Source organism: Trifolium pratense, linkage group LG3 (assembly GCF_020283565.1).
Source record: "Trifolium pratense cultivar HEN17-A07 linkage group LG3, ARS_RC_1.1, whole genome shotgun sequence".
NCBI classification, from domain to species: domain Eukaryota; kingdom Viridiplantae; phylum Streptophyta; class Magnoliopsida; order Fabales; family Fabaceae; genus Trifolium; species Trifolium pratense.
This window is the reverse complement of record NC_060061.1, coordinates 49195581-49221019: the sequence shown is the minus strand read 5'-3', so window position 1 is coordinate 49221019 and position 25439 is coordinate 49195581. Positions and strand designations below refer to the sequence as shown.

Genomic DNA, 25439 nt, shown 5'->3' with positions numbered 1-25439 from the left:
GTACCTTCTTGTGTGGGAACATTGTTGCGCGGAGGAGCAAGAAGCAAAATGTAGTTGCTCGATCAAATGCTAAGACAATAAATTTGTGAACTATTATGAATGAAACTTGTGCTAGAAGATTTAAAGATAAAGTATGAAGCCATATGAAGTTGTTTTGTGACAATAAATCAGCCATCATTACATTATTATTGAAATGCATTAAAACTTTTTTTCTACTGCAAATATATCAAATTTTGCTTTTGGTACTTAATATTTTGTGTCAAACCCTGCATATATTGATTTATGTTTCTGTTTCCAGAGGAATGATCTACAACAATAACATTTATAAACAAGTTTTTCAACCTAAGAAATTTTCTTTTGTCCCTTGTTCTGCCATTCTTTGATGTTAGCTTCTATCCTTGCCTTCACCTTTGTCTGAAATCCAGGATATGGTTCATATCCAATGGTTGATTGAAGGATCTACAAAACAAATCAATATAGTTTATCTAGTTTCAATTTTGAAAGAAACAAGTTCAGTTCAGAGCACAATGACAAACAAATTACCTCGAGAATCACTAAGAAAGGTTCGATTACAAGAACATGAGCAAGGTTTTCCAATACTGGTGCATGTTTCTGACAGAAAAAATGATACAACATAAATGAAATGTGAAAATCTATGCTTCATGTTTTGAATGTGTCAATGCATCATGCTAGTCAGTGATGGAACAATCATTTACCTCCTCAAACGCCGCATGTCCAATAGACCCTCCAATTAAACCAATCAACTGAGTAGCCAACACAACCTGTAAGATTATAGTCATAATTTAAGTCACCATTCTTTACAAAATATAACTACACACTAGCTCTATCCCTTGTTATAAACAAACATTGCATTTATCTAACAACCAATAAGGATAAGCTACATAAGTAGATTAGTATGTGATATCCACAAACTAACGTTTAGTTCACATGTAAATCTACATATGTGCCTTGTTATGATTGGTTGGGTAAATGCCCTCAATTATGTTCACCGCATAACCAAACAAGTGCAAATTGTTAACCCTCCAATTTTTAACAAAAGAGAATATGTATAAGTTCAACGGACAGGTCTAACAAAAAATCTGACTCTTCCAATATCTCAAATTAGTCATTGTCTCTATCTAAAGTTTCTCAATTTGGTCTTTGTGTGAACATCTGGTTCACTTAATGTCAAATAATTTTCTATCTTTATCCACTTCCTATCAAAATATCAAAATAGTCCCTAACATTTTCTACTTGCTCTCACATTATTCCATGTCTTTACGAATTTTTTTTTATCAAATAGTCACTGATTTAAATTGATCATAGACTACACCTATGTTTTTGGTTTCACAGTGCATGCATCAGAATCACGGTGATTCACATTAGCTTCAGCAAAATCACGGTGAATTACCGTGATTCTTGCATATCTACCGTGATACCAAACATAGACTACGTGCCACTTCAACTGTGTTGTGTGATGTTATTGTCCACATGACACTAACATTCCACCTAACACATTTAATAGTTTTAGAAAACACAGAATGACCAAATTGAGAAACGTTTAGTATTGAAAGAGATCTAATTAAAAGCATGTTACAAATTTAGTGGTATACTAAAAAAATTGTTCATCCCAAATTAGATGATACTTTTTTCTCACAAACATACAATTAAAAATAAGAAATATATGTAAATTAACAAAAGTACCTTCCAAGCGAGTTCGAAGCCAAGTGAATTAGCGACGAAACTAGAAGAAACCCAACCAAGAAAAATGAAAACAGCTACAAAAGAACCAGCTTTAATATCCAAAGCAGCGTAAAAGAGAGCATAGAAAAGTGTAACAATGAAACCAAGATTGAAAACAAAAACAGGGTGTATAAAATTAAGGAGTGTTTGGGAAGGTGTGAAAATAGGAGGTGTGAAATAAAGAATAATAAGAGAAGTTAAAAAGAGAGGCAAAATAATGATTATATGAATTGCTACGTTTAATGGGTTTGTATGATAAGTTCTGTAGAATGCAAAGTGCTTTTCCAGATCTATTAGACCCATTGTTTTGTCACACGATGATGTTTTTTTTTTTGTTTTGTAGTGTGGACAAAATGATGATTATGTGTTTTTATATTGATTGATTGGTTGAATGAGATTTAGAATGCTTACTCGTATTTGGTTTGGTTTTGATGTTTATTTTTGGTTAGGTTTGGACATTTATTATATTTCAATTAAATCCTATTTATTGAAGGAAAAAACGTATGAGTTATCTTATCTTATTTATAATAAAGTCATTTATATTTTTGTCAAAAAATAAATAAAAATAAAGTCATTTATAATGTGTTCAATTTAATTTTTTTTTGGTCGAGTAGCCTATTGACTAGAAATTACACCCTTAAAGTGGATAAGTGGGATGACCGGAATTCGAATCCTAACCCTTGCATATATAATGCAATGTCGCTACCAACTGACTTAAATAATGAGACTTTTAGCTTTACACTTGATGACAACAATGGAAAAGTGAAGGTAGATCACTTTATAGGTGAGATGATGACGAAGTCAATGTCTTAAAGGTTTGAGTAAAAATATGGTATTCAACTCACGTGTATGGTTGTTCTTGGTCCAAGGTGGATGATCTTCTAGTCTCTGCCTCATGACCTTGTACTGAAAGTAATCTTGACCAAATGTGTTTAATCAGTGTGTCTGCCGTGGTAACGACGATATAAGGGCCCGTTTGGTGCGCAGGATAGCATAGTGACAAGATAGGATATAAAACAGGATAAGGATAGGATAAGATAACAGCAGGATAACAGTTATACTCAGTTATCATATCCTGTGTTTGGTGCACACATGATAACAAATATGATAACTATTATATTTTGTTTTTAATACATACTTGCTCATAATAATATGATAAGATATATAACATATTTAATTGACAAAATTACTCTTGTAAAACAATTGTTATTTTTTTAAAATTATTTTGTAATACTTTAAATTTTATAAATAAAAAATATAAATAAGTAATCAAATAACTTTATATAATTTAAAATAAAAATCATGAGAAAATAATCAAGTTTAATTTTTTATATGAATCATGATCAAATAAATAACTCAATAATATATACATGTTAGATAAGCCAAATAAATATATGATATATCTCATACGTAAATAATAAAACTACTATTGCAAAAGAATTATATTTAATTTTTTATAAAATTTAAATTAATATCCCTATTTGTCAATTTTTTAATAATAATTTTACTTTAAAATATTGTAATTTTAGTAAAATTTTGATTTTTTAGAATATATAAATTACAAAATTACCCCTGTGAAAAAATCACATATATATTTAAAAATTAATTATTTAATTATTTATATTTTATTAATTTTATTTTATGTATTTTAAAATATATTTTATAAAATAAACCAGTAGTTTTTTTTTCTTATCCTATCCTGCTGGTAACCCAGCTCAAATTCAGGATAAGAATTATAACTAGAGAGACATGATAGGATAAGCTTCAGGATTAACTTATCATATCCTGCTGTATCACCAAACACTGGATTGCGGCAGGATATGATACAGTTATCCTATCTTGTCTCTTATCCTGTGCACCAAACGGGCCCTAAGTGTATATGAGTGAAAAAGTATCTCCTAAGGGAGATATTATATTTGAATATAATGACTCATGTGAGAGGTTGTTGTATAGCAAGTGTGATGTTAGAAGTCTCATGTTGTTTGAAAAAATGAAGATCGAATATTTTATAAGTGAGATGACCCATAAATATAATGTTTTTAACCTAACAGCGGTATATAAAAGTGGTCAAGCTTCTAACAAAGGTAGCCACAAGAAATTGTTGGGGCGAGTATGATATGAGTTAAATACCTACAAACATAATATCTTCAAATTTTTTATAAATATTTAATGTCATAATTATTTGTACAGTTGTTTTTGGCCTAACGTGGATAATCCTCCTAACTCTCCTCATGATCCTAATAATTTTGTGGCAACACAATCATCAATATAGCTCATAACATAATTCAATTTGATCCCTAACAGAACATATTGAGATACACCAACATCAAAGAGAAAAGTTGGGTAATGAATTGATGACTGTATTCCTTCTTTTTTTGGTTACATGACTGTACTGTATTCCTTCTTATGTGCAAACAAAGTGTTTACCAACAAATTGTGCTAACAGTGTGTATTATATGGAGCAATTTTGTCAAATTCTGCTAACCTTGAGATTAGCACACCAAAAGTGACTTTATTTATAAGTAGACTCCTCATGTCAACATAAATAATAAATTTTGAGGCAACTTTCTGAATTGGACATTTGGGCTAACCAAACCCATTATAATGTCTATTAGGGCCGGTTTGGTGCACAGGATAAGATACATGATAGGATAATTGTATCATATCTTGTCTCAATCCAGTGTTTGGTGACACAGCATGATATGATAAGTTAATCCTGAAGCTTATCCTATCCTGTTTCTCTAGTTAAAATCCTTATCCTGAATTTGAGCTGGGTTACCAGCAGGATAGGATAAGAAAAAAAATCGTTGATTTATTCTATAAAATATATTTTAAAATAAAAAACTAAAAATTAATAAAATAATTTGATAGTAAATTAATAATAAAATAATTTTTATATATATATATATATATATATATATATATATATATATATATATATATATATATATATATATATATATATATATATATATATATATATGTGTGTGTGTGATTTTCTCATAAGGGTAATTTTGTAATTTATATAATCTAAAACATCAAAATTCTCCTAAAATTACAATATTTTAAAGTAAAATAATTATTCAAAAAATTGCAAAATAGGAATATTAATTTAAATTTAACAACAACTTAAATATAATTCTTTTGCAATGGTAGTTTTATTATTTACATATGAGATATATCATATATTTATTTAGCTTATCTAACATGTATAATTGAGTTGTTTATTTGATCATGATTCATATAAAAAAAACTTAATTTGTTTATTTTCTCATGATTTGTATTTAAAATTTAAAGTTATTTGATTACTTATTTATATTTTTATTTATAAAATTCAAAGTATTACAATATAATTTTTAAAAAATAACAATTGTTTTACAAGGGTAATTTTGTCATTTAAATATGTTATGTATCTTATCATATTAGTATGAACAAGTATGTATTAAAAATATGATATAATAGTTATCATGTTTGTTATCCTGTGTGCACCAAACACAGGATAGGATAACTGAGGATAACTGTTATCCTGCTGATATCCTATCCTATCACTATCTTGTTGTATATCCTATACTGCGCACCAAACGGGCCCTTAAGATATACTTCATTCTTGACCTCACATTCATCAGAATTATCTGCCAACTTGAGTTTTTCATCCCTCAAAATACTACTATTATTGTGAGATTCTCTATCCATCATGTCGGAGATCATTTATGTTGAGCTTAAAATTTTATGGGTCCTCTCACTTATAAAGTATTCAACCTAAAACTTTTCAAAAAAATGTGAGACTTAACTTACCTCACACTTGTCGTAATACATCATACATAATGTTCATGTTTGTTTGCAACAATTATATTCCTTTAATTTTTTACTCCACCCAATTTATCTCCTATTTTTCATCAAAATAAAAGTGTAAGGTATATCAATGTTATCAATGACAATACAACAAATTGATATAGTCTCACTCTCATGTAAATCATTATGTTTCTGTTTCCAGAGGAGTGATCTATAATAACAACAACATTTGTAAACAATTTTTTCAACCTAAGAACTTTTCTTTTGTTTCTTGTCTTGCCATTCTTTGATGTTAGCTTCTATCCTTGCCTTCACCTTTGTCTGAAATCCAGGATATGGTTCATATCCAATGGTTGATTGAAGGATCTACAAATAAATAAAAAAAATCATTATAGTTTACCTTGTTTCAATGTTGAAAGTAACCAGTTCATAGCATGATGACACACAAATTACCTCAAGAATCACGAAGAAAGGACCCATTAGAAGAGCTTGAGCAAGGTTGTCCAATAGAGCCGGTGCACGTTTCTAACAGAAAAAGAAAAATGATAGAAAAAAAAATGAAATGTCAAAATCTATGCTTCATGTTTTGATTTTTGAATGTGTGTATGCATCATGTTTTTCAGTGATGGAACAATCATTTACCTCAAATGCACCATGGCCAATAAACTGACCAATCCAACCAGTCAACTGAGCAACCAACACAACCTGAAAGATTATAGTGATATAATTTAAGTTTAAGGTTTTTTTTTTTTTTTTTTTTTTTTTTTTTTTTTAATGTGTCCCAAATTCATTTCCCATTTTTCAAACGCCTCTTTGTTAAATTTAAAAGGCGAGACTTCAATTCTCAAAGTTCAAATTACATTAACTTTTTTTTTATAAGATGAAATTACATTCATTAGTTTCTAAAAACTATTTCGCAATTACATTCATTAATTTATTTATGATAATATATATTGAATGAGGGCGTGCTTGTGTGTGACTATGTGTGTGGGGACATGAACATATTTATATTGGGGTCAATGGATCAAATTATGTCATTATTAGTTAGTTGCAAGAAAATGAAAGAGGCTGACCCCAATGTACTATGTGTAGATCCGTGTTTAGGATGATCTCCCGAACTCTCCTCATAATCAACGATGTTTTCTCACAAGAGTACGATTTAAAATCATCAAATATATATATTAATATATTAATTGCATTCACTAATTTATGATAATATACATACACATATACACCATATAAATTGAATGAGGGTGTGCTTGTGTGAGACTATGTGTGTGGAAACATGAACATATTTACATTGTGGTGGATGAATCAAATTATGTCATTATTAGTTGAAAAAAATGCGAAAGAAGTGGGGTCACCTGACCCCAATATATTGTGTGTAGATACGTGTTTGGGATGATTTTTCGAACTCTTCTCATGATCCAACTTTGTTTTCTCACAAATATATGATTTAAAATGAAATACATTAATATATTAATTAATAAAGTACCTTCCAAGCGAGTTCGAAGCCAAGGAAATTAGCGACGAAACTAGAAGAAACCCAGCAAAGAAAAGTGATGACAGCTACAAAAGAACCAGCTTTAATATCCAAAGCAGCATAGAAGAGACCATAGAAAACGGTAGAAATGAAACCAAGGTTGAAAACAAAGACAGGGTGTATATAATTAAGGAGTGTTTGGGAGGGAATGAAAATAGGAGGGGTGAAGTAAAGCAAAATAAGAGCAGTGAAAAGGAGAGGCCAAACAAAGAGGATATGGATTGCTACGTTTGTTGGGTTGCTATGATAAGCTCCATAGAATGCAAAGTGCTTTTCTAGATCTAATAGCCCCATTTTTTTGTTTTGTATTGTATATGGACAAAATGATTATATGCTTATATTGATTGATAATAAGATGCAAAATGCTTGAGTTGAATTTAATTCAATATTAGTAATATTGTATATTGGTTGTTAAGTTGCTTATCAGAACGCACGTTTTGTTTCTTTCAAGGTTTGGGAGAAGATGCTTATGCATTGACTTTGAGCATATAGTCATTTCCATCTCAGATATCTATTACATATTAGGTACCAAAATGAGAATCATACGTTAGACAAGAATCGAACCCCTAGCTGCTTATTTACGGGGTTTAAATCTCTCGCCACTTGAATCAATCCATCACTACTTTTAAGCTAAGCTATGAGTAAAAAATAAACTTAATAGGATTGATAAGTGTGATGTTAATTACTAACATGACATCTAGAAAAGATGTATTTGAATTAGGTTTAGCTGGTGCCCATATAGCTTAATGAAGGTTAGTCGAACTAAAGACAACCGAATACAAGTGGAACAAATATTCCTTAGGTTAGTTATGTGAAGTTCATGAGTGCCAGAATCAATCAAAAGTAGGTGGAATCGAAAATTCAGGGTCGATGGACACAATTCATGCTTTTCGTAACCACTTAAAATCAAAAGGATGGCATAATTTGAAGTTGTTAGTTGAATTATCGGTTAACTTTCAAGTTCAACAACAAATTCGACACACCTCCTATAACAAACATTACAGAAAAGTTCAGTCTGTCACAAATAATTGGCATATGCACTTTATGCACGGGACGCATCTCAATTGATCAACTTAGAAATTCAACCAAATTAAATAATTAAAGTGTGATAATAGTGAAATAAGAACAAACGAAAACAATTAGAAGCGTAAAGACTATAGGAACAAAAAAAATATAGACGAAGATTTAAAACAACCAAAACAAGGTGTTTGACATGGTGGTACTCAAGGACAAAACTTACGTATAGTATCACAAGTGTTGTTGGTACTGTTCCCCAATCAAATTACAACAAGTGTCTTGCTGTATCCAAGTCACATGCCAGTCAGTTTCTATTTTCAAGGAAAACAAAACAAATGAATGATACACCCCAATTTGGGGGGTGAGCGGCCATGAAAAGCGATTGCAGAGACCGAAAACCTCACACCGTTAGTCTGTTATCATCTAGGAAAGAGCAATACAACTACTTTTTACGATGGTGGCAGTGGCAAGGTTATAAAACATATTCATGGTGACAGTGTGGTTATAAACGTGATTTGAGAGAATGGTGTGAGAGTGTGAGACCAAATTGCACACATTATAGTTGTTTAATGAGTTGAGATTCACGATGATTTCTGTGAAAAGTTGGTCTGTAGCAGAATTGGAAGAGAATTCATTGGATTCACTAATGTTTGCTGTTTCTCTATTTCAAATAAGTCAATAAAAATCGAGAAAACAGAGCCGCTTCGTTAAAACAGAGCCGCTTGGAAAGTGACGTGACACGTGTTATAATTTAATTGGGAACAGTACCAACAGCACCTACGGTACTGGACCTAAGTTTTGTCCGGTACTCAATTTAACCCTTAACCACAAATGAACATCATGTTAATTTCTTCTTCGTTTTGAATTACGGAAAGGCGCTCACCATAATCCCATAAATTCAATACTAGAAGATCTTCAAGAATTAAGATTAATCAAGGTAAAATAAGCAGACAATTGAACTTATAACATAAAATAACTTCAATGCAACATTTAGTTTATGTTTTTCGTGCCCCACAATTGAGTTAATGAAGCCACTAATACAATCATTTAAATACCAATTTCATTCAATCAAATAACATCATATTCAAAAAGAGAAGACAAAGAATTATGAAATTCACTATGAACAAATCAAATAGAACAAGATTTCATAAATTAAACATCAATAATGTCTACATCCAATGATTGATTAAGAAAGTTAGCCCCTTATTGAGACAAGAGAACTCATGGAAAACAAGGTTACAAAAGAAATAACGAGATAGAAAACTTAAAGATGAAGCAAACAAGTGAGAAAGCTCTCAAATTCTTCTAATTTTTCTCCCATTTTTTGTCTGTCTTGGAACCTATGTATACCCCTGGTTCAAATCGGCCAACCCTCTTTTCTCTAACCCAAAGCATGCCCGTCTGAGTGCTTCAAACAGCCACAAATTTTGCTCAATTTGGCTCACTAATGAGAGTTATAGCCCATTAAGTGAGGAGAACGACTCAGAAACTTGAGGGGGAGGTCTGTTTCAGCTATAGATTTAAGTCGAATCTGACGAAGCTTGTGAGACCCAAAATTATAGTCATTTATCTTAAATTTACATGGGCACAAAGATATAAAAATCTAATATTTGTAGCTCTATATATGCTTTGTTGAAGACACAAAGGTCAAGATGAGAAAAAAATTCAAAAATTAATAAGGAATTTCATTCGTCATCACTGTCAGACACAACTGTCATTCGCCGATGAGTGGTTGGCTTTTTCCTAGGAGGAGAGTCTTCATCAGATTCAAACCCCCTACTTTTGCCTTTACCTTTTGAATTATTACTCTTTGGCTTCAATTCCTGCAGGTAAACATCGAAATAGTATTGAAACCATAATAATATTAATTGATAATAACTTATAACATTAGCGCATGCCTGTAGGTGGCAACCTAACAGACGTTTACAAGAAAAATAAAACAAAGGATAGTGTTAGGATACCAATAGAGTGAATAGAGACAAGCAATACCGACACAAAGTTTAATAAGGAACTAGCAAACTCAAATGAACATGGAAATGCTAAAAGTAATATTCAAGGATTAAATTAGAGTCTAACTCCTCCTAGAGCACATGGCTGAAAGATGGTCCTTTGTCACTCTACCAAAAATAAAGAAAACCGTTGCCTCTCCTATTCGGATATAACCACACTCCGTAATATCAGCTTATCAATAACATAAAGAGATTTCACTAAGGGAACAATTCACTTTAGAGGGCAAAGTAATCTCAATAAAAGATGAAAAAATCAACAGTTGATAATAGGCAATTCTTAAGAAATCATGGATGTGTTAATATATCAACCGTTGATTTTCACATCAAAGGTTAAGATATCTTTCCTCTTGGAAAATAAGAAAAATGTCATATAATATCTTGTAACTATACTCATAGGACAGGTTTCTAACCATACTCTCTAAAAAAAATTAAACCTGATGACCTAACTTAAACCAACCCGAATGTGATCGGGTTGGTTCGGGTTAGTCACCCATTTTCTGAAATCCATAGCAATCAAATTTGATTGGTTTGGATCCGATTAAGGGCAATGGTGCACTGACAGGAAGTAAATTGAAAATAACTAGAAATAGCGACATGGAATCTAACGTCAAAGACAACTATTTTATAACAGAATATTCAGTACCTCCCCTTCTTCCTCATCCGAAGCATCATTAGCTTGAGCCGGTTCTTCATAATCTTCTTCATCGTCCTCATACTCTGGCTCACTGTCCTCAACCCTCTTACGAGGCCTTTCTTCTTCCTCGTCATCCTCAGTTTCATACTCAGACTCCTCTCTCTCGTCATCTGAGTAACCGATTGAGTGCCGTGAGGATTTTGCTGGTGGAAAAGATGACTTGCGAGGGATGCCCTTTGGTCCTTGTGACTAGAATTCCAGATAATAACCCTCATTAATGTTAATGCAAACATAATCATCAACATGCACAATTTCTAGAGACAAAATAAAAATACCTTCTTAGCGTTCATAATCCGTTTCTCGGCTCGGGCTTCTGCTTCCAAATCGTCCTTAAAGTTACGCTGTGTACGACGAGAGTCATAATATTCTGCTTCATCATCCTGAATAAAGGGAGCATTGAAAAATAATGGAATTGACACGGTATAAGTTGGCAGATACGCTTAGAGAATATTGCCGCAAATACATAATAACATCTAAAAGACAAACAGTTTCTCCAGGAAACAATTCATAAATCTATCTACCTCGTCCAAAGCATCCTCTAAAAACCCAGGAGAAAGTTGACGCCTCCTATCAGTTGGAGCATATTTCCGATTCACCTTTTCACGCTTACGGTTAAGAAGTACGTTAGCCCTGATAGTCTGACTTTCAGCCTGAAAATGATAGGGAAATTGGATTATTATATTTGAGACATAATACAGGTATGTGACTAATTGGTATTTGGTATGATTGATTATACCTTTTCCTTTTCCTCTTTTTCCCTCTCAGGATCAATGTCTGTAACACAGTTTTTAACTTTATAAACCTTCCTTTGCCTTGAGTCAACAATAGCCGTCAACAACCGATGAGAATTCGATGACAAGGAAGATGGCATAAATCTCATTTTCTTATTTAGCCTTCCTTGTGATTGCAGGATTCCCTGTAAGCAAGTACACATAGTCCATTGAGGGGAAACAGTAAATCATCGAGCACGTTATGAGAATAATGAAATTCACCTTTCCATGTCTAAGGAAAAGATGTGCTTGATCATGCTGGGCATCCTGCACTGATATGTCAAGAACTTCATTCCCAATTAATAACTGAAGGCTGCCATCAGACCACCTTACAAAGCGAGCATTACTTTCAACCTGATCATGCACAATATTTTTTTACTACAAAATAAGTGATGTAGCACAACTGAAATAATTCTTCCCTTAAAAGGTTGAAAAACAATTAACAATAAATAAGAACTCATGAACTCAATTTGCCAACACTCTTAGTCAAAAACAGTAATGCAAAAGAATACATATTGCACATTCCATAGGTAAACTTTCTGCACCCTATAAACAGTAATATATTAAACGTCATTTCATTACTAGGCTATTTGTTATCTCAAACTATATAAGTCAAACCATTAACAGATATTTAAAGTTAAATGCACTATCTAAATATGATTCATGATAAGACATTATAACATTATCTGATCCATGTAATTGACCCAGCTTAAGGGGAAAAGGTTTAAGTTGTTGTCTACTAGTCCAACATGTGTGGAGAAGACCCACCGGTAAGTAAGGTAGACAGGATGGAAAATAGACCATTAGCAAAAGGAAGAGGAATACAAAAAATGGGTGACTGTAGTAGCATGCAAAACAAACTACGATAGTACAATTACTTACAGATGTTGTGCCATCAGGATTTGTGACTTTCCTCCAACGTACAATATTGTTCTCCAAGCGTATGCGTTTCTTGTTTCCAAATTCATCAGTTACAAAGGTATCCTCTTCTTCATATGCTTTAGGATCAAATGGTTTTGGATCGACACCCATGATATTGGAAACTTTAATCATGTTCATCTGCCACAAAAATGAGGGACGGTTACAGGAATGCATATCATATTATAAATGTGTTCTATTTGTAGTTAGGTTCCAATAGAGTGACGCTACCATATGTCAAAATCTATTCAACCTAATCTTTTTTATTGTAATCCAAATTTTGTTCAATTATCATTCACCAAACATAACATCAGAGATTTACCAAAAAACTTCCCTAAAAGATATATTGATGTTCCTTTAAACATTTCAAAATCCAGACATTCACTGGTCCAAATGCTAATTTTAACAAACAAAAAATGTTAAGTATGCAAAATAAGACTAGAAACTAAATGTAGTAACCAGTCTCATTTAAAATAAAATAAAAACAAAATGATGGCCTCTCACACAAGGCAGACCTTATCAGGAAGAGCAGGTGGCGGACGTAATGGAATCTCTAACTCCAACGGTGGCCCAAGTGGCTTCTCTTTAATTTTCATCTCAATGTTGTCCTCCCCTGATTCATATTGATGATCTTCATCAGCAAGTATATCCTCTGGTCTCAGGCTCTTCCCATAACTCCCTTCTTCCTCCTCCGCAGGATATCTCTACAACAGGAAATCAATTGGATGATTAATTAATTACTAAAATTTGAACAATTTAGAGATAAATGAAATACATGTCACTATTGACACCTTAAAACTCACATTTGAATCTTGTTCATTGTCCTGCTGAACTGGATAAGCCATATCCTCTTCTTCTTCATCATCAAAATCACCAAATACATCACGAATTTCTGGGGCAGAATGCACACCAAGAGTGTGATCTTTGTCATCTCTGGGTGACCCACTATATATTTTTTTCAAAAACAATACAATTTCTCAGTCTCAATGTCGCACAAATTTATACAAAAAAAATATGAAGCTAAATCTTGGGTCAACAATAATTTTCTCTATTCCATTTGATCCTCTAATTTACGATAACTTTTAAAAACAAGCCTATCAACACAAACAATATAAAACAGAACAGCACAGCCAACACATCCTATAAATCATACTCAGACGCAGATAATACACATTACAAATCTATACTACTAATAAAACCCAGCTCAATTAACTACCACGTAGCCATGCTGTCTCACCATCATCTTATCTTCTTCTATACCACTCGTCAATTTTATTGTCGATTTTTTCCACGTCAACAGTGCTTGCGCGGGTTCTCTCAATAACATAACAATATAGGGCACACTATTTTTTACACCCTCCTTTTAGCCACTACACCAATACGTTCCATATATTTATTTCTAGAATACCCGGTATTGTATTTGTAGCAAAAACACCAATACCGAAAACAACACCCAACAAAATATTTCATCACAAATGCAAAAGAATTAACAAGGGGTCCATTCGGATTGGCTTATTTTTGAGCTTATGCAAATAAACAAACTTTTACGTATTATTCATAAGCTTGTCAAGGTAGTTTGTGAAAAAACAGCTTATGAAGATACAATTTTCGCTAGTAAAAACTTATGAATTAACATAAAAGTTTATTTATTTGCATAAGCTATTTTTCATTAAGCTCGAAAATAAGTTAATCTAAACGGGCCCAAGGTTACCCTAGCAATTGAAAAATATTCAACACTACATAAACAAAGAGTACTAAAATCATAATAAAAATATAATCACACACAGCAAAAGATAAAATACCTTATACTTCTTCTAGCTGCATCAACTTCTTCTTCATCATCATTTTCATTGAATTGATTATCCTCAGATCCACTTTCAACAACATCTCTACGCTTACTGGTAACAACTCTCTGACTATAATCATCTTTGGCATCACTATCTGTATCCCTAGCTTCACTTTCTTCTCCTCTTTGATCACCACCCTCAACTTCAACCTCTTGAGAAATCTGTTCCCTCTCTCCTTCACTCTCTACTTCTTCTACCTCTCCTTGCCCTTCAACTTCTCCTTCTCCTTCCTCACCTTCTTGCCCTAACCCTCCTTCTCCTTCATCCTGCAATAATAAAGTACAAAAATACAAAAATTAGGTTTTTAAATTGTGAAATTATGAAATTAGGGTAGATCAAGTGAAATTTAAAGGAGAATTTGAATTTGGGAATAGAAATTGTGAATTTGTAATTGAATTAGGATGATGAATTCTTACGGAATTGAGTTGAGCGTTAGATTCATGCTCGGATTCGACTTCGACTTCTTCCTCTTCCTCTTCCTCAGATTGATCTCCGAAGAGATTCTGCATCATCTCGTGTCGCTTTTCTTCTCCTCCCATTGTTCTGCGATCTCTGTTTCTCTGTTTGGGTGGGAAAAGGAGGGGTTTTTCGCAGCGCTTTGAGCAAAGAATATGTTTTTGTTCCTTTCAAAGAGAAAACATATTATTAATATGGATTAGGAGATAACTATATTAGTGATTAAACGAGTTAATTAATTTTTTTTATTTGGTAATTGATTAAAAGAATTAATGATTAGCATAGTTTTAACTTTTTCACCTTACACAATTTTTTTTTACACCTTACACAATTTTTTTTTCTTCACTATATAGATTAGGAGATTTTGCAAAAAAAAAAAAAATAGATTAGGAGTTTTTTTTATTACATATATAGATTTGGAGATAGTATATTTTAGGTGGTCATCTAATATTTAATCTTTTTTTATTTTATTTTTTTGACTAAATCTATTTTTTTATTACATATATATAGATTAGGAGAATTTTATTGGCCCATTTATATTTGAAGAAAACTTAGGTCAAATACCATACATTTTTTTGGTCATGTTCTCCACTTAAAATTTGATACATCAATAATATTTTTCATGTCAGTTTTAACAAATTGTTCTCCACTTAAATAAGATGTTGATGTGTCAAATTTGTAAATTTACGAGTTGACACATAACACGTCTTTTTTTTGTTACATTACAAGAATGGATATATATGTTATTGAGGAAAAAATGAAATCATAAAACAATATTAGTGATAAGTTTTTTATACCTCGATCGTCATTAATAAAAGTGTAAATACAAATAGCACTTCAAATCTACTATTGTACAAATACTACTTCAATAAAATACTTTATACATTATATGATTGAGAGATTGTGTCTCGTATGTATACACAATAAAAAATCTGTTATACTGCTCAATTAGTTTGAGCTAAGAGTTATAGGTGGTAAGGTGTAAAAGGCCTTGAATACTAGTTCCAATTGAAGCAGAAAAACACTAACATTAACAACTAATTACTAATTAATTTTCTCGCTGTTTTTTTTTTAAAAAATCTAGCATAATAAAATTGATCGACATTGAAGGAGTATATTTGTAAATGAGGACACATTGGTCATTTATACAATACCGCGCAAATCCATTTTGTTGGAGGCACATACATGAAGGGTGGTTCTTCATTCTACTCTTATCCACTCTATCCCATATATGTATAAGGACCAGTAATATCAACTCCTTTTCAATTAAGCACTTATTTTCAAAACCATGGCCGAAGCTATAATTGGTTTTACTGTTTTCAATTCACATATTCATAGTTCATGTCTTCAAACAAAAAGATTTGAAGTGAATCCATCTTCAAGATTGGTAAAGTAGTTCTTAAAATTTTCATCTCTTGAGATTCACTTGCTATAGTTTCAAAGCTGAAAAATGAAGGTGCATATATGTTTTTCTTTTGCAGCCTAAGCACACTTCAAACTCTACCCTTTTTCACAGGTCACTGCAGGTAAGCTTTTGAACTAAGGGTTAGCAGTTATCATCTCTATAGTACTAATGTTTTTGATCAAATTCGAAGGCGTATCTGATGTCTGACACATATTGTCAGTATTCGACACATGTGACTATATTCAATTAATTCAATTTTCCAAATTGTTATCAGTATCGCAATGACCGTATCTGTGTTGTATCTGGTATTTGTGTTGATGCTTCATAGAATATTATCTGTGTGGCATTAGCAAAAACCATGTTTAGTTTAAATTTTAATGATCATTTGTATTTGTAACTAAGGTCTTAGATGGCAAGACAAAAAGAGCATCTTTGTGTAAAGTAAATGGTTTACCAGATATTCCACTGATGGCAATTCTAGTAGAACAATTGGAAGGACAAAGAGATCTTATAACTGAGAAAACAATTTGGCATCTTAGTGATCAACAAATAAAAAATGTTTGTAAGTGGCACATAACATATTATAGTCCTTTGTCAAATTTTTTTTTTTAATGTTTTGTTGTTACCCTTATGATTTTAAATTTGATTTCTTATTGCAGATGCTTGGTACATAATGTTCACCGTTTGGGGAGTCTTATTCTTTGGTTCCATGAAGGTAAAAACCACTTTACCTGTCCTCACCCGCTAACTTAGCTCAGTGATAGGGACATCACATTATTCATGCAGAAATCGGCATTCGAATCCCGAACACCCCATTTTACCTTCTATTCATGTGTGGTCATTGTGGATAGATATAAATTCAATTTTTTATATGATTTTGTTATGGTGTATATTGGTGAATGAAGTTTGAACATGTTTGATGTATGATTTAGGACCCATATTACGATTCAGACACATATAGAGAAGATGGAGGAGATGGCACTGGAAACTGGATATATGAGAAGGTATTTCTTTTTCATATTACTTTATTTTTTATGCACTACCAAATGCATCAAATAGGGGAGCAAAAATCAAACTCTGTATACATATAATAATTGTTTTTACACATTGCTCACACATAAAAATTACACTATTAAAAGATGGATTTTCTAGTAAGAATTACACTATTTTTTGTTTTTACGAAAAGAATTACACTATTAAAAAAGAGAGAAATGATTTCATGACCCAAATGAGATATTCTGAAAAAACTTTGGGAAGAAGAAGAACAACAACAACTTTTATTTTTTTATACAGATGAGGGCTAAAGCCCAATAAGAACAACAATTTCATATTTCAATTTCCGGTATTTTTTTGTTCCACATGGATGTAATCAACACTAATTACTTCTATAATAGAGTCGAAATTAAGGAGGAACATTTTAAATTGTGTCTATTTTTATGGTTATGCAGCAAGAGGTATTGGAAGCAGAGGCCAGAGAAGCTCTGTGGAGAGAGGAGTTGATTGAAGAAATAGAACAAAAAGTTGGAGGGTTGAGAGAAATTGAAGAAGCAGCAAAGAAGGAGGAGGAACTTGTTAAATGATTTCTTTTACTATAATAATGCATGCATACCTTTGATTCCAACATTAACCAAATAATCCTTCATTAATATGTATATAATAACTAGACCACATAGTTGGATTGGATCCCTCATTATTATGATTTTCTACGGTAACTGAATTTTGTTTTGTTCATTAATCGGTTTTTTATAGTAGAGAAAGAGGGTCGAGCCCAAAAAGAAAAAACTATATGTTTACACGAACGTTTCTAGGTATGCAAGTTTGGGAAATGTCATCCAATGTACATTAATCAATTTTTTAACTTCTATTAACTAGATCACGAGAGTAAATTCTTATGCTTCAAATGTACATTAAACCAGATCATATATAACTTTATAAGCCAATAGATTGGTTATTCAACCACAATTGTTTTAGAAACATGTGATTTTTTATGTCGACTCCTCGCTACCAATTATATTTGTAACATCTTCCCACAAACTAACATATCCTTGTGGAAACCTTCAAAGAGGAAATTGAAAAGAGGTTTCTTATGTACGAAAAGTCTGATATAACTATGTTGTTGGCAAACCTTAATTCAATAAAGTACGTATAAGGATAAGCTGCAGATACAATGCCTCAAAAAGAACAACAACATAAATAATTTAAACCAGGTAACAATAGTTGTTTCTTTTGTGGAACTAATTAAAGGGTATGTAAAGAAGCATTACTTTAACTGTCAAACATAGGATGCTAAGAGAATATACGTTTCTTAATTTAGTTTGATTTGAGGTTAATTTGACTTTGGTCCATAGACACACATGTTGGATATATTTCGGTGTCACAACTCATAATTCGGTATTAAGCTTGAGGTTTCCAAGGTTATGTAAATAGTGCGGGTGAAATCATGTAATAAAAAAAAAATGTCCAGACACCTCGCCAGATTTCCTAGTGCGGAAAAAAAAATAATCCAATGCAATCCAAGAAGATTTGGATTATATATTCGCTCAACAATAATATAAAATCGATGACATGTTTACTACATTAAATTGTACACCATCAATAGAAGCACAATGGTGAAGCTAAAAAACTAAAGGATAAAATTCATTAAAAAAAAAACAAGAAAACTAGCAGATTCATAGTACTACCTTCATGGTAGAAGACGGCAAAAGAAAATGAGAAAGCCTTAAGACCGCGTCTTAAGGCTTTCTCATTTTCTTTTGCCGTCTTCTACCATGAAGGTAGTACTATGAATCTGCTAGTTTTCTTGTTTTTTTTTAATGAATTTTCTCCTTTTGTTTTTTAACTTCACCATTGTGCTTTGATTGATGGTGTACAATTTAATGTAGTAAACATGTCATCGATTTTATATTATTGTTGAGCGAAAAATTCAAATCTTCTTGGATCACATTGGATTATTTACTTCTTTTTTTCGTACTAGGAAATCTTGCTAGGTGTTCGTACTTTTTTTTTAGATTGAGGTTAAGATCGAATTATATTACATGTTTTCACACCCCACAATTTTGCATAGTCTTAAAAATCATGTAATTTTATGTAAAAAAAACATGTAATTTTACAATAAGGAAAGCATTTATAAAGAGAAATGATAAATTGACATCATTGTTTGAACAACATTTGCGACAACACATAGAGAGAGAAAAACCAAGAGAAACAGAAAAAACAAAGTCACTTTACTAATGATGTTCAAATATCGGTACTCTACTGATAATAATCACAAGTTTAAGATATGTGAGAAAAAGATTCAATTACGGTTCACATTAAAGAGGAGAACGTACATAAGTTCTTGAAGATCACAAAGTTTAAGATAGATTTGGACTCCATCGGCCCCTAAGGATATAACTAATCAAGTGAATCACAACTTTTAAAATTATAACATATGTATGTAAAATTCAACAAAAGAACATAGGAGAGAGAAGCAGAAATAAAAATTACCTCCACAATTTTTTTGTAGCTCAAAATCTTCACGACTTATTGGTTCATGTGTGAAATCTAACATTGATGATCAATATGAGATCAATAGAACGTAAAAAGAGAATTAAGTTGATGTAAATATAAAGAACAACAAAGGTAGGTTGTGGGGTTATACATATTGAATAAAAAAAGATGTGGAACTAATTAAAGGGTATTTAAAGAAGCATTAATTTAACTGTCAAACATAGGATGCTAAGAGAATATACGTTTCTTAATTTAGTTTGTTTTGAGGTTAATTTTACTTTGGTCCATAGACACTCATGTTGGATATATTTCGGTGTCACAACTCACAATTCAGTATTAAGCTTGAGGTTTCCAAGGTTATGTAAATAGTGCGGGTGAAATCATGTAATAAAAAAAAAGTCCAGACACCTCGCCAGATTTCCTAGTGCGGAAAAAAAAATAATCCAATGCAATCCAAGAAGATTTGGATTATATATTCGCTCAACAATAATATAAAATTGATGACATATCTACCACATTATTACAACATCAATCAAAGCACAATGGTGAAGTTAAAAAACAAAAGGAAAATTTCATTAAAAAAAAAGAAGAAGAAAAACTAGGAGATTCATAGTACTACCTTCATGGTAGAAGACGGCAAAAGAGAATGAGAAAGCCTTAAGATCTTAAGGCTTTCTCATTCTCTTTTGCCGTCTTCTACCATGAAGGTAGTACTATGAATCTGCTAGTTTTTCTTGTTTTTTTTAATGAATTTTCTCCTTTAGTTTTTTAGCTTCACCATTGTGCTTCTATTGATGGTGTACAATTTAATGTAGTAAACATGTCATCGATTTTATATTATTGTTGAGCGAAAAATTCAAATCTTCTTGGATCACATTGAATTATTTACTTCTTTTTTTCGTACTAGGAAATCTTGCTAGGTGTTCGTACTTTTTTTTTAGATTGAGGTTAAGATCGAATTATATTACATGTTTTCACACCCCACAATTTTGCATAGTCTTAAAAATCATGTAATTTTATGTAAAAAATAAAAAGAAGTAATTTTACAATAAAGAAAGCATTTATAAAGAGAAATGATAAATTGACATCATTGTTTGAACAACATTTGCGACAACACATAGAGAGAGTTGGAGTTTTTGTTTTTTGAAAAAAAAAAACTTAAAAAAAACCAAGAGAAAGAGAAAAAACAAAGTCACTTTACTAATGATGTCCAATTGTTATAAAAAAAATTGATGTTCAAATATCGGTACTCTACTGATAATAATCACAAGTTTAAGATATGTGAGAAGAAGATTCAATTACGGTTCACATTAAAGAGGAGAACGTACATAAGTTCTTGAAGATCACCAAGTTTAAGATAGAATTGGACTCCATCGGCCCCTAAGGATATAAATAATCAAGTGAATCACAACTTTTAAAATTATAACATATGTATGTAAAATTCAACAAAAGAACATAGGAGAGAGAAACAGAAATAAAAATTACCTCCACAATTTTTTGTAGCACCAAATCTTCACGGCTTATTGGTTCATGTGTGAAATCAAACATCGATGATCAATATGAGATCAATAGAACGTAAAAAGAGAATTAAGTTGATGTAAATATAAAGAACAACAAAGGTAGGTTGTGGGGTTATGCATATTGAATAAAAAAAAGAGTGTGAAAGTGAGTGAGAATTGATAAGAGGTGGCTTCTCTTTTTATAGGTGTAAGTGTTGTAGTGTTACTCCCTCGAGTACTTAACACAGAAGGAAGTTCACTTTTTAGATACATTGAAATATCAATGTATTTAGTCTATATCAAAGACCGGATACATTAATATTTCAATGTATTTAAAAAATGAACTTCTTTTTATATTAAGGACTAAAGGGAGTATAAGATAGTGGTTGTGGTTGGTATACATTAATTATTAAGGTATTATTTTATTCAAATTATTACTATAATAATATATAGTATTAAATTTGAATTTAGTCAAAGAAAGAGAATTATTAAAAAGGAAGTTAATCAAAAAATAATATAAAATATAAAATTGGTCAAAGTATTAAATATGAACTTTTTTTTGGTACAATGAACATATTTATTTTATATCTTTTGTTTATAATTTATGATATCAAATTATTTTATGGAAAAATTTGATAACAATATTATACTATTTTTAAATAGAAATTACTATATATTTATTATATAATATCTCTGACTTCCTTATTAAACTCTAAAGTTTGACTGAGAAGTGAGAACTCCATGTAAATAACAACAAGGTATGGTTTTTTCTTTTTTTATTTCATTTAAATATATCCTCAGTGCTTTATATTAAATCACTTATCATTGATATTTTTTTTTAGTTTACGATGAGCTGGGAATCGAATCCAGAACCTATAGCGTACTACCAAAATCCCTCATCAATAGACCAAATATAGTGAATTCTTATCATTGATATTTTAATAATTATCATTGATTCTTATCATTGATATTCCTAGAGAGTTTTCTTCTTGTTGTTTCAAAAAGGGGTGGTTTTGGGTTGTTCTTTGACCCGGAATCACCCATGTGCATCTGTTTTCCTCAGCTTTAATCTAAATAAGTGGTTTTCACACATATTAGAGTTCTCTTGTTTTATTTTGTGATTTCTTTGCCTCAGTGCGTCTCGTCTTCGTGCGGTGTTTGTTTCTTTCTTGTTTTTTATGGTGTTCGTTTGGTTCAGATTGACAGATCTACTTTGATCAACTACAGATTCAATCAATGACAAGGTAATCAACGATGAAGATCCAAAGACATGAATATTTTGATAACTTTTATTTTGTCACATTATTTGTAGGTCTGAGTATGCCGTTTTATGCTATTAACTTGATGATGTGAGTTTGTTCCCAAGTTCATCCTTTTCGTTTTTAGCGCTATTGAATTTGTGCTTGTATCTGATTTATCTCTATTTGAATGAATGAATATTATGTTTTAGTAAAAAAAAAAAAGTAATTGATATTTTTTTGATAATCTTTGCGGAGGGTGAGGGTCCAATTCTTTCTTAATCCTCAAAAGACAAAAATCTCTTCAACTCATGCTGAAGGAGAAGATTAATGGATTAATACGACTCATCGCTACTAACTATATTTGTATTGTATCCTCTTCCCACAAACTAACATATAGAGCAAAATATGTTTAATCAGTATATAATCAGAAGATCTCTAATTTATTAACAATAACCGATTATCCCAAAAACTTAAGTTGTTAGGATAATCGGTTATTTGACATGGTATAAGAATCTCTTTGACTAAGTGGTTTAAAGTTTGATATTTGCTCCCCTCACTTTCTAATTAAAAAGTGAAATTTAAGCATATGGTAGGTGGACCTATGGATTATCCACGTTTCAAGTCCAAGTGGGCTCTTGCGTGAGGGGGCGTGTTAGAAATAATATAAAATCATTGATATGACTCTATCCCAACAACTTAAATTTTTGGGATAATCGGTTATTTGACAAATACTTATTCCTTATCTCTAAGCAATTGCATAAAAGAACAACATATATCTAGGTCCAAATCCAATCTCCATTCTCATGGATAATTGAATTCTAACATCAATTCACATTTGATCAAGATATGAAAGCATTAAACATAAGATCTATTGATTGACATAACATCCATACAAATTCATGAGATCACTACTCAAATTAAGATCCAATTACATTGAAATCAAAGTCATCTCAAAATACCTAATCAATAGGATCTAGTGATAAAGGAGGATCTAGCAAGGGATAGCATGGATCTAATCTTCATCATCAATCTTCAAGGAATTTGGTGCAAGCTTCAATGGAGTTCTCAAAATCTCCTTCCAAAAGTGTAATTTCGTAACTGAATGGCCAACCCTTGCCCAAGTGCATGAACTACAGACTTTTGCACCTCATGCACCAGTTTTTGCGCATCACGCGCAAGTTCCACAGGTCTGACGTGCCATCATCTGATTAGTCTTTTTTGCGCCTTATGCACCAATTTTTGCACAAATCCCAACAACCACACCTGTTTTCCTTCTCAATCCTTGAATAACAAGTAACTCTAACTTGATAGTATTCTTCCTCAATTGTGAGCTAAAAAGCATCCAAAAGGCTCTAATATCACTCAAGTTGGCTTAGAATAACATCTAATTAGTTTCTTTAGTTGCACTTAGAGGATATTCAATTTACGCCAAAAGAATTCATCAATGCCGTCGTGGCTATAGAATATTTTTCACAGAACTCGCTTCCTCATGTGATGACTTGAAAAACAATATACAATCATCTAAAGTATGTTTTTTAATCAAATATTATAGTTAAATAAATATATTAGATAATTACACATTAATAAAATATATGAGAAGATTTTTTTGAAAAATATATAGCATTAAAAAATTTATATATAATTCTTGTATATATAAAAGTGAACAGATCCTTTAAGAAATTATTAATTCTTTTATAATTCATCCATAATTTTGTGACATATTTATTTGTAAATTGTATGTGTTCCGTTTGTTATATAATCGTAACAAAAAATTAGAATTTAATAATCAAATGGGGATGTAGCTCAGATGGTAGAGCGCTCGCTTAGCATGCGAGAGGTACGGGGATCGATACCCCGCATCTCCAATATGCCTATTTTTTTAATTTTACATTTTCATAAGACTTTTTTTTATGTAATAAATCATGTAATTTTTTGAACTATGTATTACTCAAATGAATGATGAATTTTCCCTAAGCTATGAATTGAACTCAAAACTTTAATTAAATTGTTTTTCTTTAATTAAATTGTAGGATTCAAATGAATGATGAACTCTCCCTAAATATTTTAACCTGCTGGATGCCCAAACTATATGAATTGAACTCAAAACTTTAATTAAATTGTTTTTCTTTAATATAGGTAGGGATGTCCATTTGATTTGTAAATGGGCCGGGATCCTATGAGGATTGTCCCGTTTGAGACCCAAAGACGGGAAATTTTTCTCCACGGAAATGGGATGGAGGAAAAAGTTCTCAGAAAAGAGGTTTAGGGATGAAGATGAAATTTTATCCCCCACTGTACGAAAGCTCCATCTCCGAACACTTTATTAAAATAATTTTTGCATGTGTATTTTAAAATACTTTATATGTTATATTTATTTATATTTTCTCGCAATGCATGAATAAATTTAATTTTGTATGATGTTTATTATTAATTGTCACAACCTACAATCAGTGACGGAGCCAGGATATTTCAATAGTGGGGGCACCAAATATATAAATTTGTAACATTAAATATATAATCTAAAAAATCTTTCTTTTTATAGATAGATCTAATTTTATATTCTCACATTCATCAAGTGCTTAAGGTTAAAATTGGAATAAAAGATAAAAAGTTATAAACTATAAGCTCAAACGATACTTGAAATAACATAGGAAAAATTATAAGTATGAAAGAAAAGTTTTTTTCCAAACACAATTTTATTTTATCAAACAAGCTTATGGGTCCGTTTGGAATAACTTTTTTTTTTAAGCTTATGCAAAACGACTTTTTCAAATAAATAAGTTTTTATATGTTATTATAAGTTTTTTTTTTTGAAAACTTGGTATCCAGCTCAAGAACCGACTAATTCGAGAGAACCAATCTCACCGCCCATTGCGGAGGGTCCGTTTAAAGCTGAGTTTTTATTTTTTAACTTTGTATATATGGACCAACCCACCGAAATTGGCACGAACCTGAGACCTTGAGAGGAGCAAAGTCCAAGGTCCTAAGCTAACACCACTAGACCAACCCAAGTGGA

At 31.4% G+C, this 25439-nt stretch overlaps 4 protein-coding genes, 1 long non-coding RNA gene and 1 other non-coding gene across 6 annotated transcripts; 2 read left to right on the top strand and 4 right to left on the bottom strand.

Annotated features, from left to right (window-relative positions):
• Positions 1-82: 82 nt before the first annotated feature.
• On the bottom strand, positions 83-2176 carry LOC123915827 (2-hydroxy-palmitic acid dioxygenase MPO1-like). The gene is made up of 4 exons (XM_045967081.1): positions 1705-2176; positions 717-782; positions 544-612; positions 83-459 (listed from the first exon to the last, which is right to left on the bottom strand). Exons 1-4 carry the CDS (start codon positions 2044-2046, stop codon positions 343-345), a joined length of 594 nt encoding a protein of 197 aa, XP_045823037.1. The 5' UTR covers positions 2047-2176; the 3' UTR covers positions 83-342.
• A 3456-nt stretch (positions 2177-5632) lies between these two features.
• LOC123915826 (2-hydroxy-palmitic acid dioxygenase MPO1-like) lies at positions 5633-7551 on the bottom strand. The gene is made up of 4 exons (XM_045967080.1): positions 7031-7551; positions 6178-6240; positions 5989-6060; positions 5633-5901 (listed from the first exon to the last, which is right to left on the bottom strand). The coding sequence occupies exons 1-4, from the start codon at positions 7370-7372 to the stop codon at positions 5785-5787; spliced, it is 594 nt and encodes a 197-aa protein (XP_045823036.1). The 5' UTR covers positions 7373-7551; the 3' UTR covers positions 5633-5784.
• A 1666-nt stretch (positions 7552-9217) lies between these two features.
• LOC123913953 (protein LEO1 homolog) lies at positions 9218-14981 on the bottom strand. Its single transcript, XM_045964894.1, has 11 exons — positions 14750-14981; positions 14289-14599; positions 13290-13431; positions 13002-13190; positions 12451-12627; positions 11791-11922; positions 11535-11714; positions 11320-11448; positions 11074-11178; positions 10748-10987; positions 9218-9918 (listed from the first exon to the last, which is right to left on the bottom strand). Exons 1-11 carry the CDS (start codon positions 14870-14872, stop codon positions 9781-9783), a joined length of 1866 nt encoding a protein of 621 aa, XP_045820850.1. The 5' UTR covers positions 14873-14981; the 3' UTR covers positions 9218-9780.
• A 947-nt stretch (positions 14982-15928) lies between these two features.
• Positions 15929-17925, top strand: LOC123918705 (photosynthetic NDH subunit of subcomplex B 4, chloroplastic). The gene is made up of 6 exons (XM_045970829.1): positions 15929-16176; positions 16271-16315; positions 16597-16756; positions 16854-16909; positions 17127-17198; positions 17643-17925. The coding sequence occupies exons 1-6, from the start codon at positions 16078-16080 to the stop codon at positions 17772-17774; spliced, it is 564 nt and encodes a 187-aa protein (XP_045826785.1). The 5' UTR covers positions 15929-16077; the 3' UTR covers positions 17775-17925.
• Positions 17926-19679: 1754 nt separating this feature from the next.
• LOC123913725 lies at positions 19680-21229 on the bottom strand. Its single transcript, XR_006811697.1, has 3 exons — positions 21169-21229; positions 21012-21063; positions 19680-19737 (listed from the first exon to the last, which is right to left on the bottom strand). It is a non-coding gene; the product is annotated as an uncharacterized LOC123913725 (long non-coding RNA).
• Positions 21230-24215: 2986 nt separating this feature from the next.
• On the top strand, positions 24216-24288 carry TRNAA-AGC. The gene has a single exon. It is a non-coding gene; the product is annotated as a tRNA-Ala (tRNA).
• Positions 24289-25439: the final 1151 nt, after the last annotated feature.

Bases quoted from the DNA above. Each gene is read 5' to 3' on its own strand.
- LOC123915827 (XM_045967081.1), bottom strand. From the start codon at position 2,046: ATGGGTCTAATAGATCTGGAAAAGCACTTTGCATTCTACAGAACTTAT. The intron at 783-1,704 runs GTACTTTTGTTA...ATAATCTTACAG, and splicing joins GCTTCGAACTCGCTTGGAAG to GTTGTGTTGGCTACTCAGTT. The intron at 460-543 runs GTAATTTGTTTG...TTTGTTTTGTAG, and splicing joins CTTTCTTAGTGATTCTCGAG to ATCCTTCAATCAACCATTGG.
- LOC123915826 (XM_045967080.1), bottom strand. From the start codon at position 7,372: ATGGGGCTATTAGATCTAGAAAAGCACTTTGCATTCTATGGAGCTTAT. The intron at 6,241-7,030 runs GTACTTTATTAA...ATAATCTTTCAG, and splicing joins GCTTCGAACTCGCTTGGAAG to GTTGTGTTGGTTGCTCAGTT. The intron at 6,061-6,177 runs GTAAATGATTGT...TTTTTCTGTTAG, and splicing joins TTGGCCATGGTGCATTTGAG to AAACGTGCACCGGCTCTATT.
- LOC123913953 (XM_045964894.1), bottom strand. From the start codon at position 14,872: ATGGGAGGAGAAGAAAAGCGACACGAGATGATGCAGAATCTCTTCGGA. The intron at 11,923-12,450 runs GTAAGTAATTGT...GTGCATGATCAG, and splicing joins ATCCTGATGGCACAACATCT to GTTGAAAGTAATGCTCGCTT. The intron at 11,715-11,790 runs GTGAATTTCATT...ACTTGCTTACAG, and splicing joins TTTTCCTTAGACATGGAAAG to GGAATCCTGCAATCACAAGG.
- LOC123918705 (XM_045970829.1), top strand. From the start codon at position 16,078: ATGGCCGAAGCTATAATTGGTTTTACTGTTTTCAATTCACATATTCAT. The intron at 16,177-16,270 runs GTAAAGTAGTTC...TTTCTTTTGCAG, and splicing joins TGAATCCATCTTCAAGATTG to CCTAAGCACACTTCAAACTC. The intron at 16,910-17,126 runs GTAAAAACCACT...TGTATGATTTAG, and splicing joins TATTCTTTGGTTCCATGAAG to GACCCATATTACGATTCAGA.